We start from the raw sequence: 15,676 nt of genomic DNA on the forward strand, positions 1-15,676 counted from the left end.
TTAATCTTCAAGTAATTCATTTGTCCACTAGCAGGTTACCAGGGTTCTTGAGATTGCAAGTGAAGCTCTAAATGCTTTTATTTGTACATGAGTTCACAAAACGTGATGGCTGAAGTTTTGCTGTCTATTTTCTTTCTCATTCTGACGGATATTTAACGTGAACAGAGAGCTGTTCTCTCGTGAAAAATATGCCTTTAAAGAAACACGTCTCCTCGGGTTGGTAGCTTTCAAAGGCCTCACTCAGCACATCAAAATAGCGTTGGCTTTGAATTGACAAAGACCGAATAGGGACCCTTGCATAGCAGCTCAGTATAAATAGCTGAGGTGGTTCAGATAGAAAAAGAGATGGAAATGGGTAGCGGGGCAAGAGATAAGAAGACAGATGCAGATATGTTCAATCACCATGTATCTTCTGTGATGGGTTGCACATTTGATCTTGTTCAGTTTTAGTTGCTTTGATGTGTATTTGATCTCGGGGTTATAATGGGGATCACACACAAAGGCGCCTAACCAGATGAATTGGGGGAAAAAAACACCAGCAGATCAAAGGCATTGCCACTCACCTGAAGCTTCCAGGCACACAAAACAAAAGACAAAATCTGTTTGCTGCTTTCTGACGCTTTGGCATCTAAATCCATACAGGTGGTACATTTGAACAAGATAGAAAGCACATGACAATTTGACAAAGTATGAATAATTAAACTGCAGGCTCTCTTTCCAGAATCGTCTGGCAAATGAAAAAAAAGCCGATATCTAAATTACATCAGTTACTATATTAGAAACTGTTTTTTTTACTCTCCAAAGCCTACTTCCGTCTTCTTGTGCTATTGAGGACATTCAAACTCTAAAATTACCTTTAGCTCTGACATATCTATGGCTGTCCACACATAAGGGTAACCTTTAAAAGCTGTACGTAACAACTGCAATCAGTGTTTTAGTACCTTATGATGACAATGATTCCATCAAAGACGTTGTAAGGGTTTCTCAGGTAGTTGAAAGAGCCAAAAGCTGTGAGCTTGAGGATCATCTCCAAGGAGAACATGCTTGTAAAGACGATGTTGCAGATCTCCAGAACATTGGTGAGCTCCTCTGGCTGTTAGCATAGAGACAAATAAAAGTAAGAGAAATTAGAAATGAAAGAGAGGTATATAAGCAGGGGTGCACATAAGTGGTCCGCAGGTGCGCATTCGCTGTCAAAATAAAAGACGCGCACCAGATAAGAAGTAGCAACGTGCGTTCGCGTACATATAAAAGGCACTGTTTTTGCCTTTTATATGCTGCAACTTCTTATCTGGTGCGCGTCTATTATTTTGACAGTGAATGCACACCTGCGGACCACTTATGTGCACCCCTGTGTATAAGGATGATAGGCAGAGACATTCAAAACAGTCAAGCTTCTAGTTACTAGCTAAAAAGAAAGTGTGATTATGCTTAATTTAAAAGTTTAAAGATAATAAAGATCTGTCTTCTGAAGGTCTCAGTTTGTTTGACAATCAGTAAAATATCGTCGGCATGTTCAAATAGTCTGTAATCTGCTGTCTGCACCAATCCCAAACAGCAGCAGGCAATAGTTAAACCAATTATAAAGCTCATCAATACATTTTGCAGATATTAATTAAAGAAACAGAATTTACTCAGTCCACCCTGAAGACTGCTGAAAGACCACATTTATATCCAAAAAATGTCTTTAAGAGCTCAGATTTCATATACAGTATCTTTTTGGTCTTCAGTTGTCAGTTTACCATCATAGTAATTGCACTAGCCATAATTAATCATAATAAGTCAACTTATTAACACACTAGCACAATCATTTGGTTATTTCTTTTTTGTTGTTTTATTTATTTCATTTTCAATCCTCCATATGCCGTTGCAACATATCTATCTATGTATCTATACATACATATATATATATATATATTCTTGTCGTCTAATGTTGTTCTGTTTCATTTGAACACATCTCTCTCTTTCTGGCTTTTTGTATAGATTTGCTCAATACGATGAAGAACAGCCATATATATACACGCAGACACACATACAAAGCACTAAATCTGGCACACTCGTGATTTCCAGCACATCTCTATTCCACAGAGCTCCTCTGCAACTTCAGCAATGACATTTCAACATCCCAGAATCAATGAGCACTGTGTTTATCATATTTACATGTCTGTGCGCATGTGTGCAGCTTTTTGTTACCCCTATATACTGTGTGTGTTTGTCACGCCTAATGACTGTTTGCAGTGTGAAAACATGGGCTAATGATGTATGCCCATCAGTGTCCAGACCAGCCAAACAGTGCTGGCAGTCCCTGGAGATCCATTACTGCTGTCTCATTACTGCAGACCTGGAAACAGATCTAAAGACTTGAGTTTTTTTGTTAGCTGATACATGGAATCAAATTAGAAAAGCAGGGATTTTCTATCATACTGAGGACTTCCAGGTTGACTTAGAAAAGTAAGCAGAATTCACTTGTGAACTAGTAGTTTGGGCTCTAAAAATACCTGTAATCAGGCAGTCAAGTCTAAATTTGTCAAGGAAAGGTGTTCGAATCAATCATACACTGCAGTTAGACCAGGGTTCGTAGTAGTAACTTTCTTAGCGAATAATGCAGCAAACAGGTGCAACAGGGTAAAAAGAAAGGAAATTTTCACCATTTGAGCCAATTTATTTGAAATGGCAAAATGCCAAAGCATTTGTCCTTGGCACACTGTTGGAGGAAATCAAACTTGACCTTGAATCTTCAACTAAATGAGGTCATGCAATAACTCAGTGCATCGCAAATTCTTGTAGCCCATTGAACTTCTTTCTGATTTTGGCTTAAAAAGAGAGACGCACATAAATTGGATGCTTATACGCAATTAGCTTTGTCAGATGGTGCTGCTGACTCTCATCGTCTTTAGGTCTGTGTGTGCCATCCTAATCTAATTTGTCCAGCACTTAGTGGGTTCTTCTTGTTGAAATGAGCTGGTCAATTCTGCATAAATAACATCTGAAGAAGTACTCTGATCTGAGATCTTAACTGAGAACGACTGAACTTCAGAGATCAGAGAATCAATGATATGAATCAACGAGCACAGTGGTCTCCATCATCTGTGAATAGGAGAAATTTGGAAGCCCTCAGACTTTTCCTAGAGTTCACCATCCAGTGAGTTGATCTCAAAATATCCAACTGGACAACAATTTTAAGTCTTGTATGGTACAGTGGCCAGAAGTCACTCCCCAGTAAACAGCACATTTCCACATAGCGACACAGAAAGTGCTTACATATGGCCCACACACCGCAAAAAAGGATGGCTGTTTGATGTGTTATACAGTGTTGGTCAAGTTACTTGAAAAAAGTAATCAGTAACTAATTACTGATTACTTCCCCAAAAGAGTAATCCCGTTACTTTACTGATTACTTATTTTCAAAAGTAATTAATTACTTAGTTACTTAGTTACTTTTTAAAAACACGATTTACAACCTGAAGAGGTGATAAAGCGATAGATCTTTCAGCCCAATTCTACTTTTTCTACATAATCCATCATACAAAATGTAATCAAATGGAAAAGTCTCTTTTTAAAATTTGTTTTATCAGTTTTAATCTTTTAACTTTATGCATCAAGCAAAAATTTAATTATATGCAACATTCTCTGACTTGAATAAATTAGTTTAACATTTAAAGCTATTTTCTGCACATTCCAGCACATAAAATATTTTTTTTTGTGTTTACACTCAGTCTTTCAAATAGATGCAAGTAAAACACAGCAGAAAATAAATAAAGTCAAAGACTCAGCGGTCCTGTTGCTCTATTTTCACCTGTAAAGCAGGACTGCGGTAGGCGGAGGTTTACCCTGGTGCAGGTGTGCCGTGGTCAGTTGAAGAATCCGCGAGTTTCTCTGTGAGTTTCCCATTACGTCGTTGCGCACTCGGTGCTTGCTTGGAAGTTTAGGGGTTTTTTTCGCTGTAAAAAGAAGTTTTCTTCCCATGCACAATGGACGCTAATGTTTTTGTCACTTTTTATGGAATCAAACTCAAAGTAAGGTCAGTACTTCCACACTTTAAACGCTGCACGCTCATACTCTCTCCCACAATCGATATGTGATCCATTGTTGATCTGCAGACAGCTGTTGTCACTAACGGCGCACTCGCTTACGTCACCGTCGTGAGACATTCTCGCAAAAAATCACAGTTTTAGTAACGCAGTAACGCAGCGTTCCTACGGGAAAGTAACGGTAATCTAATTACCGTTTTTGCAATAGTAATCCCTTACTTTACTAGTTACTTTTAAAAAGTAATCAGATTACAGTAACGCGTTACAAGTTACAAGTAAAGCGTTACTGCCCATCTCTGGTGTTATATGTTTAAAAGTAACCTAGTCAGTTTTGAAGATTAACAATGGCTAACACTGAGCAGTGCTGATTTTCTAACACTGGAATATTTCTAACATTTTGAGTTATTTTCCAGTGTTAGAAAATCAGCACTGCTCAGTGTTAGCCATTGTTAATCTTCAAAACTGACTAGGTTACTTTTAAACATATAACACTGTCAAAAGTGTTAATTTAACACTCAACAGTGTTGTATTTAACACTCAGAGGTGTGGACCCATATATTAATGGATTGGATTTATATAGCGCTTTTCAAGGCACCCAAAGCGCTTTACAATACCACTATTCATTCACTCTCACACACTGATGGAGGCAAGCTACAGTTGTAGCCACAGCTGCCCTGGGGCAGACTGACAGAAGCGAGGCTGCCATATCGCGCCATCGGCCCCTCTGGCCAACACCAGTAGGCAAGTAGGGTAAAGTGTCTTGCCCAGGGACACAACGACCAGGACAGAGAGCCCAGGGATCAAACCGGCGACCTTCCGGTTACAGATGCGATTCCCAACCCCCTGAGCCACGGTCACCCACGACACTCTCTAGTGTTAATTTAACACTGGAGATTTTGCTGTGTATAGCGCTTTTCTAAAATGGCCTGTATTTGTATAGTGCATTACTAGTCCCTAAGGACCCCAAAGTGCTTTTACACATCCAGTCATCCACCCATTCACACACACACACACACTCACACACCGGTGATGGCAAGCTACACTGTAGCCACAGCCACCCTGGGGCGCACTGACAGAGGCACCAGGATTACTCTCCTCTCCTCGCCTCTCGCGGATTACTCAAAATGCTCTATACAACATGCCACATTCACCCAATCACACACGTTCTCTACACTGAGTGCTTCCTAACTACATTCACACACATTCACACTCTTGACATGCAGACTGGAGGAGCCAGGGATCAAACCACTAACCTTCAGTAGGCGACCTGTTGTACCTCCTGAGCTACAACCACCCGGTGGTAAACGTGAGTAAACCCTCACTAGGTTTTGGATAAAGTGTAAACTCACAAACCTGTCAAACCTGCATCTGAAACGTTGGCTAGCATAGCAGTATAGTATTGCAACATGACATTTGGATCTTCTAACTAAAATAGGAAAATAAGAACATAAATAGTGCCATCATTGCCAGACCTGGCCCACAGCTGGTTGATATACACCCTGCCATGACACCAGTCAGTCAGAAGTGCCAGCTTGATGCTGGATCTGGGCCAGACCTGTTTTCTATGAGCCTGGGCCACATACACCAAACCAGAATCGGGCCAGATGTGGCATACCATCACATAAACAGTGCCATCTACGCCAGGCCTGACCCATATCTGGATGACGTACCACTTACCATGCCAGAAGTCAGCCAGCAGTTCCGGCTGGTGTTTTAGCTAGCAAAACAGTGTGGCTGATGAGGAGTGAAGACACGCTAATGACAACATGTACAACCACTGGAGATGTGAGAAGGACAGACGGAAACATTTAGGTGAAATTTAAGTTCTTAATCAGTTTTATGCTTATTCTAGTGTCATTTATAAGAATTTCCATCTATAATGGTCAATAATCATTAAATGCTATTGCTATGAGTAGCAGAAATTTTACTGTGTAATTAAATATTTTACAGAGTTAATGGAATTTTCACAGAACCACATGCTTTTGCTACAGCACACATGTCCTTGTGCAAAATGGGAAAGTTTTAATTTTATCATGACAAAATGTTATCTCTAAAAGGTGTACATGTCTCATTTCTTCCAGAGCAGCCTTGCACCAGAACGGAGGACCTTTACAGGACTCTCTCCCAGACCTCAGTACGACCCTCTCAGGCAGTGCACACCAGGAGCTTCACACTCTGGCTCACACTCATAATACAAGTCAGAGCTTTAAAGTAAAAGTGTGAAGTGTGCTTTCAAAATTGGAGTTTATAGCTGGTTTGGTTTGGTTGGCAGTTCATGTTTTGCCATAATTAAAATTAAATATTTAGACTTTCAATAGCGTTAACATACTACACAGGTCATGAACAAGATTTTTGTAATTTTCATTGTACGTGGGCTAAAGCACTTCATTTACAGACATGTAAATACTGCAATTTGATTCTTTTAATAAACCATGTAACTTGGATGCAAGCGATGCTGGCGTGACCACAGTGCACACGTCTGCTGTTGCTCACAGTGGTCCAAGGGACCGCTCAGGGAGTTTGTGTGTTTGCTCAGACACATGAACAATTTGAGGGAACATTGGTTGCAACATGGAAAAATGTAGAACAACTGAAACTCTGTGAACACATTCCAAATGCTCTGTATTATTATGTACTGTATTATTAAGGCCGCATCTATTCTCAGGCCCACTTTCATGAACTAAAGTAGAGAAGCTAAAAACATCCACAATGATCTTTCATTTGTCTCGTTATCTCAAAATAACAACATGTGTTTTCTCTTGGTAATTACTTTATTTAATAATTAAGAAGTTTACGGACAGAGATCAAACAGCGCTGCTCTATGATTGTCTGTCTTTGCCCGAATGTTAGAATTAAAGGCAAACAGAAAGGATCCAATCTGATGATGCCGGAGTAGCAGTGTTTGCATTCTCAGGGATCAGGAATGCCATTTCTGCAGGGTGCGAACTACAGGGGAGCCAGAAGGAGCTCGTCTCCTCTTAATAAGACACAGGGTCCTTGAAAACATGATTTATTCAATTTATTAAATATGCTTTTTTGGTTTGTCTTTTTCAATGTATTTATCTTTTCTGCATTGCATGGAGGGTGATTCATTAATAATTCCCTTTACTAAGAATACCGGCATGCATTCTCTGCAAGCTTGACCTCACCCACATCTGCTACAGACAGACGTTGGAGGACACCCTGCAGCAGTCTGACTTGATAAATCATCAATTGTGGAACTGCAATTGGAATTGCATTTAGCCCATGTGTAAACAGGATTTAAAATTTCAGGTTTGTTGAAAAAAAGGATAAATTTGAGTGAAATCTGCAGAGATGGCATGGACAAAGTAACTTATTTATTATTCTAGTATTATTCTTGTTTACCGGGCTGGAGCTAAATATAACATTACTGGCTACAATAAGCTCTTCTAGTTACCAAGTTGGTCAGAAATGTGAGTAAGTTTTTCAGACTGACATATGGGGCCTATCACTGATCCAGGACCTTGTGTTGTCTTTGGGTATGGCAACCTTAAATAATTAATAACAATTTCAATAACATATATCATATAGCAGTGCTATGCACCCCCCTCCCTCATCATCCCCCGTCTGTCATGCTGATGCATCATTAATTCTCAAATAGCAGTTATTATTCTCTGATATGTTATCTCACTTGGGCCGTTCATCAAGCTCAGCGGTGGATATTAACTGGCTAAAAAAGTAGATGGACTGACATTATTGGGTGCGTACACTGGTGGGCAAAAGATTTGGCAGTGGTATTGTGATGGTTTGCTTAGCCAAGGACGCTCAACAAGGTAGTCTTCTTCTGGGGTGCTGGCCAGGTTTCCCTGACATGTAAGGCCGATTTATCTTAAATGCAAAGTACACAAAGAGTGTTTGCACATTTAAGACCGAACACCCTGGACACTGATTGAAAACAAACCTAATGCAATTTATAATACACACACACAGAAATATATTCAAAACACCCAAACACAAAAACAATATAAAATACCATCAACTAGTAAATTCAGCGCACAAATAGTCCATGATCTCAGTTCAATGCCGTTGCTTGAGTTCATTCACAAAACTAAAGACAAGGACCCCACTCAGAGTTTTTTTTTTTTATCAGTTCCTCAGTTAATTCTCTGTCAGTCCAAAACAGTCACACGCAAGAAAAGCTGCAGGTTTTCTACCTGACGCAAAACAAGAAAGTGAGCTCGGCACTTTCAAACAAACACTTTCTGGAATGGATGCCCGATTCACCACTTTACTCCAGTGGAGTGTCCCAGTGTGAAGTTAGCCTCCTACTTCACAAAGGGAACAAATAATGGAGTTTCAGCTGAGATGGGCCACAGAGGTTATCTCACTGCTTCCTTCTCTGGCATCTTCCATCCCAAATCCTGGCCCACAAGAAAGAGAGTAAAAGGGCTGAACCATCTGCAAGTGCCAAATCCGGGCAGTGACTCGCTATTCTAATTACTATATATACGTCGTTATGTAGATAAAGGCCTTTTACTTTGTTCTCTGGGACAAAAGAGGAGGAAGGTTGAATTTGCAGCTGGAAGATGACAGGATCCTGGCCATCATGAAAGGAACAGGGTGTCCACATGAACTAACAGTGATTAGAAGCGAGAGGCACAACCTGTCAGTTTTACTACCAGGTCCTCAAGACCACATACTAAGGATGATCAAGAAAAGCTGCCAGCAAAAAGATTCAAATCTGCTCTGTTGAGAGGCTTTCCACAGCACAAACCTCAGTGATGACAGCTGGCCAAAACAGCTGAAAATTCTGTTCCTCGCTGAGCTTGGGTATTAAACATTGCTATCTGAGGCCAAAAGAACTAAAGATGAGGAGATTTAAAGGTGGTGCAAGAGACAAAGAGGACAACATGCCACGAGCTGATGGAGGACTGGCACTAAAATAGATTGCATGTCAACTTTGGAAAAAGATCCAACCTTCTGTTTTCTTTTCCTCACCCCCAACCGGTCATGGCAAATGCCTGCCCCAACCTGAGCCTGGTTTTGCTGGAGGTTTCTTCCTGTTAGAAGGGAGTTTTTCCTTCCTACTGTCTCCACGTGCTTGCTCATAAGGGGTGATGTGATTGTTGGGTCTTTACACTACAATATAAACAGCCTTGAGCTGACTGTTGTGATTTAAAGGGCTATATAAATACAACGGAAATGAAAAATCAAAAGTTCATCAACAAGGATGCCTGAATGAAGACGTCATCCTGGCAAACACATCTTCTCACATGGTCTATATGATAGCAACCACCCCATTTATGGTCCCCTGTTTAGCCTTTTTATTAGAAATATACCCTTTTGTTAGTTCTTAATTCTCATTTTTTCTCCCTCTCCATTCTCAGTAACTGTCTGTGAATTTCTAGAATGTTCTGATAGAATTTATAAACAGCCTATACAACACATATTTACAGAACTGATAGCATCAAAGGATGACATTTGGACATTACACTGTCCGAATAACGTCTGGTCTCCTGCCGTAGTGGCTGCCAGATATAAAAAAAAAAAGAAGGAAAAACCACCCCGAGCAACAACAAAACCTTGGACAGGTGTAAGCACCTCCCTTCTCTACAGGTGGAAAATCACAGTGATGAGGCAGATCAAGCCTCTGATACTCACTGTTCAAACAGAGGGAGGCATGACTTCAGTTTGCTAAACAGGCAGTGGAACCACAGACATTTCAGCTCACTATTTCCTCACCATTGAAGCAGCAAAGACTCTCTCTCTGCCTCTCTCGTTCTGCCTCTATTTTTAGCAGCCCCTGAGATGAGAGACGACCCACCACTGCGGCGGTGGCAGGCGTGAGTGGGCGATGGTATAGCGAAAGCAAGAAATATTGATAGGGGGAAAAAAAAAGAGTTCACAAAGCCGAGCATCAGAAAAAGAAGAAGAAGAAAAGAAGAAAAATCAGTGAAAGTTGAAAAAGAACAGGAAGTGCCTTATTTTCATTGCTTGGAGAGAATTTAATCAGTGCGATCCAAACGAAAGTTCACGCTTGTATAATATGATGTCATGATCCTAGATGCAATCTGTTGCATAAACTGGGGGAGCACACTATAAAGACGAAATTAAGCCAACACCTGTACGAATGGGGGAAGAGCTTTACACTGCAGGAGTGTGGACATGCAGGGCAATGACAGGAACGAGGTAGAAGCAACTTTGTAATCTCCAAAGGAGCCAACATGGCTGTCTTTACTTTCTATAACAACTATTACAGAGAAAATCTGCAGCACATGCATCCAATGTCTTAACAGCATCTAACGTAACAGTCAAATGATACGTACACAACAGTTTAAATGTTAACAAATAACTTTGTTGTGCAATTCTAGAAGTCATCAAAAATTGTCCAAGTTATAAATGATTGTAAAGTTATTTTTGTTGAATTGTTTGCTGACAGTATGTAAGTGTCCGTGCTGATAGACAACAAAAAATCTATATACAGTACTGTGCAAAAGTCTTGAGTCACCATTATATCTTTACATTTTAATAGGAAAATGGGAAGTATGTGCAAGTATGTGTTGTACGTCTCTCCCGACCCACTGATGCGAACAATGCTGATGACAATTTGAATCAAACATAGATTCATCACTTCATAAGACCCATTGCTCTTGTGTAATTTGTCATACCTCAGTGTTAAAGGCTTTTTTATATTTGCAAAAACGCTTCAGCTCTCATCTATGAAACTTTATCAGAACCCTCGAGAGCAGTATTTAACCCCTAGTGCGGGCTGTCTCATTTGGAAAGTGTCCTGAGGATTGTTGACCCACTACTGATCATGTGAGTCACACAGGGTGAAGGTAATCACCCACGCCTTTTTTAAAGACTCATGCAAACATAAAGACCGCCATTACCTGGATGACTGAAAACCTATACAGACACACAACACACTTCCATCTTTTCTTCCTGTTTCCATTCCTTGAAAATGGCTCCTTGTCACCTTTCCACCTGAGACTATTTATGATGAGGCATCAGCGAACAATAGATGGACCACCTGAAGGGCATCTCTCAGGTCCTGTGTCAGTGCTGATTTTTTTCCCTATTTCTTAAGGCCGTGACTTTCAGATACTGTTCATCTGCTGTCGATAGATTTGTAGTCCTGTCAACTTTTGTCGTCTCCATGTCCAGTTTCCTGAATTCTTTAAAAGGACACACTGTGCTGAGATATGTCAAGTTTGCAACTAATAACTGTTTGGAAATCACGCTGTTGGTGCAAAAGTTATACTTTATGCCTGTAAAACTGTGTTATCTTTAGCTGAAACTAATAATAAAGAAATGGGAACATAGTATAAAGAAACATGAAGAAACGAGTACTGTCTGACAACTTTTGCACTCTAGTGCATAACCCTCAAATATATGAAAGACTGAGAGAGATAATTAAGATATTTAAATATTTAATTAAACAATGAAAGATTTCCTAAATAATGAAATAAATGAGGGGAACATGAACAAATGTAAAAAGCCAGCTGTACCTGCTCGTGGTGCTCAATGCCCATGCTGATGGTGTTGATCAAAATGGCGATCATGATGCCTCGGTTAAAATACTTGCTCTCCACGATGCCCCACAGTTTCATCCTGATCTCGTACCACAGCTCCTTGCATCCCTTCTTCGGACTACAACAAGACTCTGCACCTTCATGGCCTTGTTTGTCCTTCCCTTTAGTACTGGACTGTACACCATCCCTGTCTGATTCCTCCACAGTTCCCTCTTCTGTTTCGTCACTCGCTGCATTTCGAACTGGTCCCACCCCGTCAGAGAGCGCCAGCGCTGCCGCGCACTGAGGGCAGCCGGCTGTGGCGGAGGCAGCAGTGAGGGCCACAGGCTCAGCGGATGAGGCATGGCCTAGTTTGTTGTGATGGGGACATGGCGGGCCTTACAAAATGCAAGATGGAGAGATTAAAGGGTGATCCTATAAATCAAATAGATAAATACTACTTTCTTACAGTTACGTACCATGTCTTAACCCCGCTCTTCTGTCACGTCCTTCACGTCCATTGGCCTTCCTCTCCCTTCCTTCCCCGCCTCCTCTTCCTCTTCCAACACCATGAAAGCCACGAGGTTTCCCCCGGAGGGTGTTAAAAAGGGCAACAGTTTGCCTCCTCGCCTTTCGGAGGAAATGGCAGACCAGCTGGAAGAGCTCTTCGTAGCAGTCCCCAGGTTCACTGGCCAGGGTGGAGGAGGATGAACACCGAGCTCGCTGCTCCTGCATCAGCTGATGCTCCCGCTGCTTGGTCTCTGAGAACTGGGTGGCAATGACCACGAGGCACAGGTTGATCATGAAGAAGGAACCGACCTGGGAGGATGACAGGCATGCGCACATTACATAAACAAAATTTAAAGCTGCGTGTTGCTTGACTGTCACGTTCCTCCCCAAGCTGCCCAGTGCTGAAAAAGTGTTTACTTGTGAGAATCCAAACTAATGAGATGTAATTATTTTCACAGGGCTTTTGTCTGTTTATCTGTAATAAAAGAACCCTTTTAAAGGCCTATTATTAATCCTAAAACACTCCCATCCAATAAAAAGGTAATAAATCATTCTTAAATATAATGATCTGCAACAGTTGGAAGCTCCAGCATGAAACTGGAAACCCCTAATTTGGTCTGTTAGTCGACAGCTTCTGCCAGCTAATAACGCTGAATACAAAACTCTCAGCATGATGGCCTTATGCCAGAGCACTGTAGCTCTTACCTCTAGCTTGTTAGTCCACTTGGCTGGACAACTCCAGACATAACACATTATACAATATGTTCACAAACAAATCTGCTCCAGTGCCATCCTGAAAATACTTCTTTTTTTTAGTATTACAACCAGCAAACCAAGCAATGACTAAGAGAGGAGAGCTAACATATTAGGTGGCTTGATGCTGTTGTAGCTGTAATAATTAGCAACTTTCTTTTAGAAAAACCTATGATCACACGAGACAAGCCTTATCTATCTATCTATCTATCTATCTATCTATCTATCTATCTATCTATCTATCTATCTATCTATCTATCTTTCTTTCTTTAGGTTTTACAACACTGATTTGTTGAGAACAAAAACTACAATTACACAGTATCTTATCCTTTTTTACCCTAAGGCATGAAAATATATATTTTTGAAAGTGAAAATGACAACAACATTCTGGTAATGCTGATACCTTATTCATATAAACATGTAATTATTACAACTATTAAACACCATCATCACCATCACTGCTCTATCACAAAAAAATCCGCAAAACTACCATGTATCAGTATCAGTTCAACATCATTTTACACTAATACAAAACACATTTACAACACGTGGCAATAAACAGCTGCTTGTTGAAAACTAGTTTCTGCACTTATAGAGCACTGGTAGGACAACCAGCCCCACCCAACCCCTGTTATGATCTCTTTTAATCTCAGTTAGCTCTCAGTATATTTTTAAACAGCTGCTTGTCATTCCAGGTGTAGCTCTCCAGCCTGTGAAGAGTTACCCTCAAGCACAGGGGTGTCAAACATGCAGCCGGGGGCCAGAATCTGCCCGGCAAAGGCTCTTAGAGACTTTTTCTGTAATTTGGGTTTTCTGTAATAATAATAATAATTTTACATATTTATTCATCCATATTATGGAGCAATTGTGACCACACAGTTTACTCTGGAATCATCTCCCTCTTCAGATTAGGTCATCTTCTTCACTAACACGTTCAAACCCAATTGAACATGTGCGTTTTTCATTAGCATTAACTTACAGTGTCATTTTCCCCCAGTGCATCTCTTTTACTTTTATGCGTCAAACTCATCAAAGAATATATATTTAACAGTCAGAGACTTTTTTACTGCTGTTGAATGTCAAAATATGTCAGATATGACCCGAACAGTATGCAAGGACAGAACATAGGAATGAAAAATCTTGATACTAAGACAACATCTTCTAAAGGCAGACACATTATCACAGAGATGCAAAGCAGAGGAACTTATTTAGACACCGTCACATACCCTGTCCTGTCTTGATCATCAGTTTTTGTGGTGCATTTGCTAAAAGCCTGCATTCATAAAAAAGTAAGTGGAGAAGTTCGTGAAGTCTGATGAGGTGTATTGTCTGTGAAGGTTCTCAGTCATCCAGGTCATCGTAGTCAAAGGAGCTTGCAAAGAAAAGCGTCTGGACTTCTTTAAGTTGCTTGAAGACGTTTCACCTCTCATCCGAGAAGCTTCTTCAGTGAAACGTCTTCAAGCAACTTAAAGAAGTCCAGACGCTTTTCTTTGCAAGCTCCTTTGATGAGGTGTATTGTAGCTAAACTTACATCTTCTGAACTTACAATAGGTAGAGTCTGGTGTTTATGGAGAAAACTGGTAACAGAATATTCAGCTTAGTTTAACCTTGACTTGGAATCTCTTAAGATGTCTGTGCTTTCAGCAGTCTGCTAACTACCAAACTTACCTCCATACAGCTACAGCACAATATATAAAAAGCTTGTAGGCGTATTGGGACTGTTAGGAAAAGGTGTCTACCCCCAACTGAAATCTGGCGTTGAACATTGTAATGCACGATTCATAATGAAACACATATCTGGTGTGATACATGAAAAACTGAGAGCAGAAAGGTCAGAAGAGGGAAGAAAAGTTTTTTTTTACCATCACTCCTTTAACTAAAACCTTAGGTTGTGTTTTCCTGCTTAACCACTGATATCATTCAGCCACTATTGACACTTTTATTTAGATGTTTTAGGCTCATTTTCCATGAGACACAACTGGTAAAACAGATTTAAAGAAAAAAAGGGAAAAAAAGAGATGACAAAATAGGTCAAGGTCACCAAGAAACGCTAAGCTGATGTGGAAAGAAAACAGGAGGAAATTAAGCCTGGTGCTCTGCAGGCTGTGATCAATAGTGATTGTAAGCCCCATAACCTCACTAAACCACTGCGACAAAGACTACGGAGAAAGCAGAATGTACGTGTGTGTCCGTTTTAGTGTAGAGACTGCCTTTTCATTGATTCAAAGCAGAGATTTGTGGTCAGACTGGTTCATGCCAGTTCACTGGACTCACGTACTAAAAGGGAGGCAGTGGGTCCCAGCACCTGCTCAGCACCCTCGCTGATCCCATCAAATATTTATGCTCACACTCTGCTGGAATGGCTGAAATACAATTAGATTAGTCTGTGTGTCTCGGTGTGTGCACTTTTAGTTTGCAGCAGAGGTGTGAGAGGCAACTAGTGTTTGAAGAATAGTGAATGAAATAATTACGTTGCCTTCTAAACAAGAAAGCTGCAAAAATCTATGGTTTTTTTTTTTGGAAGTGACATCAGAAACAGCAGCATGTGACATCACGTGATGGCGGAGCTTCAGTTCATCCTTTGTCATCCTTTTTTTTTTTTTTTAATAGGACAGGGGGAAAGAATGAAAGAAAGAGGGGGAGAAGAAGAAAGAAAACCAAAGGGGAGAAGAGACGGTGAGAAGGGGGGGAAGAGAAAAAAAAAAAAAAAAAAAAAAAAAAAAACTCCTGGGTCACCTGTATGGAGAGAAAGAAAAACAAAAAAAACAGGGGAGACAGCAAACAACAAAGAGCAACATAATAATAATAATAAAAAAAAGCACCATCACAATAAACTAGCTAGTCATAGATATCAATAGTTACTAAATAGTAAACGATATTGTGCAGCACGCAAGATAGACAGCGCAC

General features: G+C 40.4%; 1 protein-coding gene across 1 annotated transcript in view; it reads right to left on the minus strand.

Annotated features, from left to right (window-relative positions):
• LOC101464297 (voltage-dependent T-type calcium channel subunit alpha-1I) overlaps nucleotides 1-15,676 on the minus strand; it is a 167,166-nt gene that overhangs the window by 85,822 nt on the left and 65,668 nt on the right. Inside the window, exons 7-9 of the mRNA XM_014411480.3 lie at nucleotides 11,986-12,325; nucleotides 11,504-11,904; nucleotides 942-1,093 (exon numbers count right to left, since the gene is read on the minus strand). Of these exons, the coding sequence (XP_014266966.3) occupies nucleotides 942-1,093; nucleotides 11,504-11,904; nucleotides 11,986-12,325 (893 nt within the window). The remainder of the gene's footprint in view (nucleotides 1-941; nucleotides 1,094-11,503; nucleotides 11,905-11,985; nucleotides 12,326-15,676) is intronic.

The sequence above is a fragment of the Maylandia zebra genome, linkage group LG6, assembly GCF_041146795.1.
Source record: "Maylandia zebra isolate NMK-2024a linkage group LG6, Mzebra_GT3a, whole genome shotgun sequence".
Classification (NCBI taxonomy): Eukaryota; Metazoa; Chordata; class Actinopteri; order Cichliformes; family Cichlidae; genus Maylandia; species Maylandia zebra.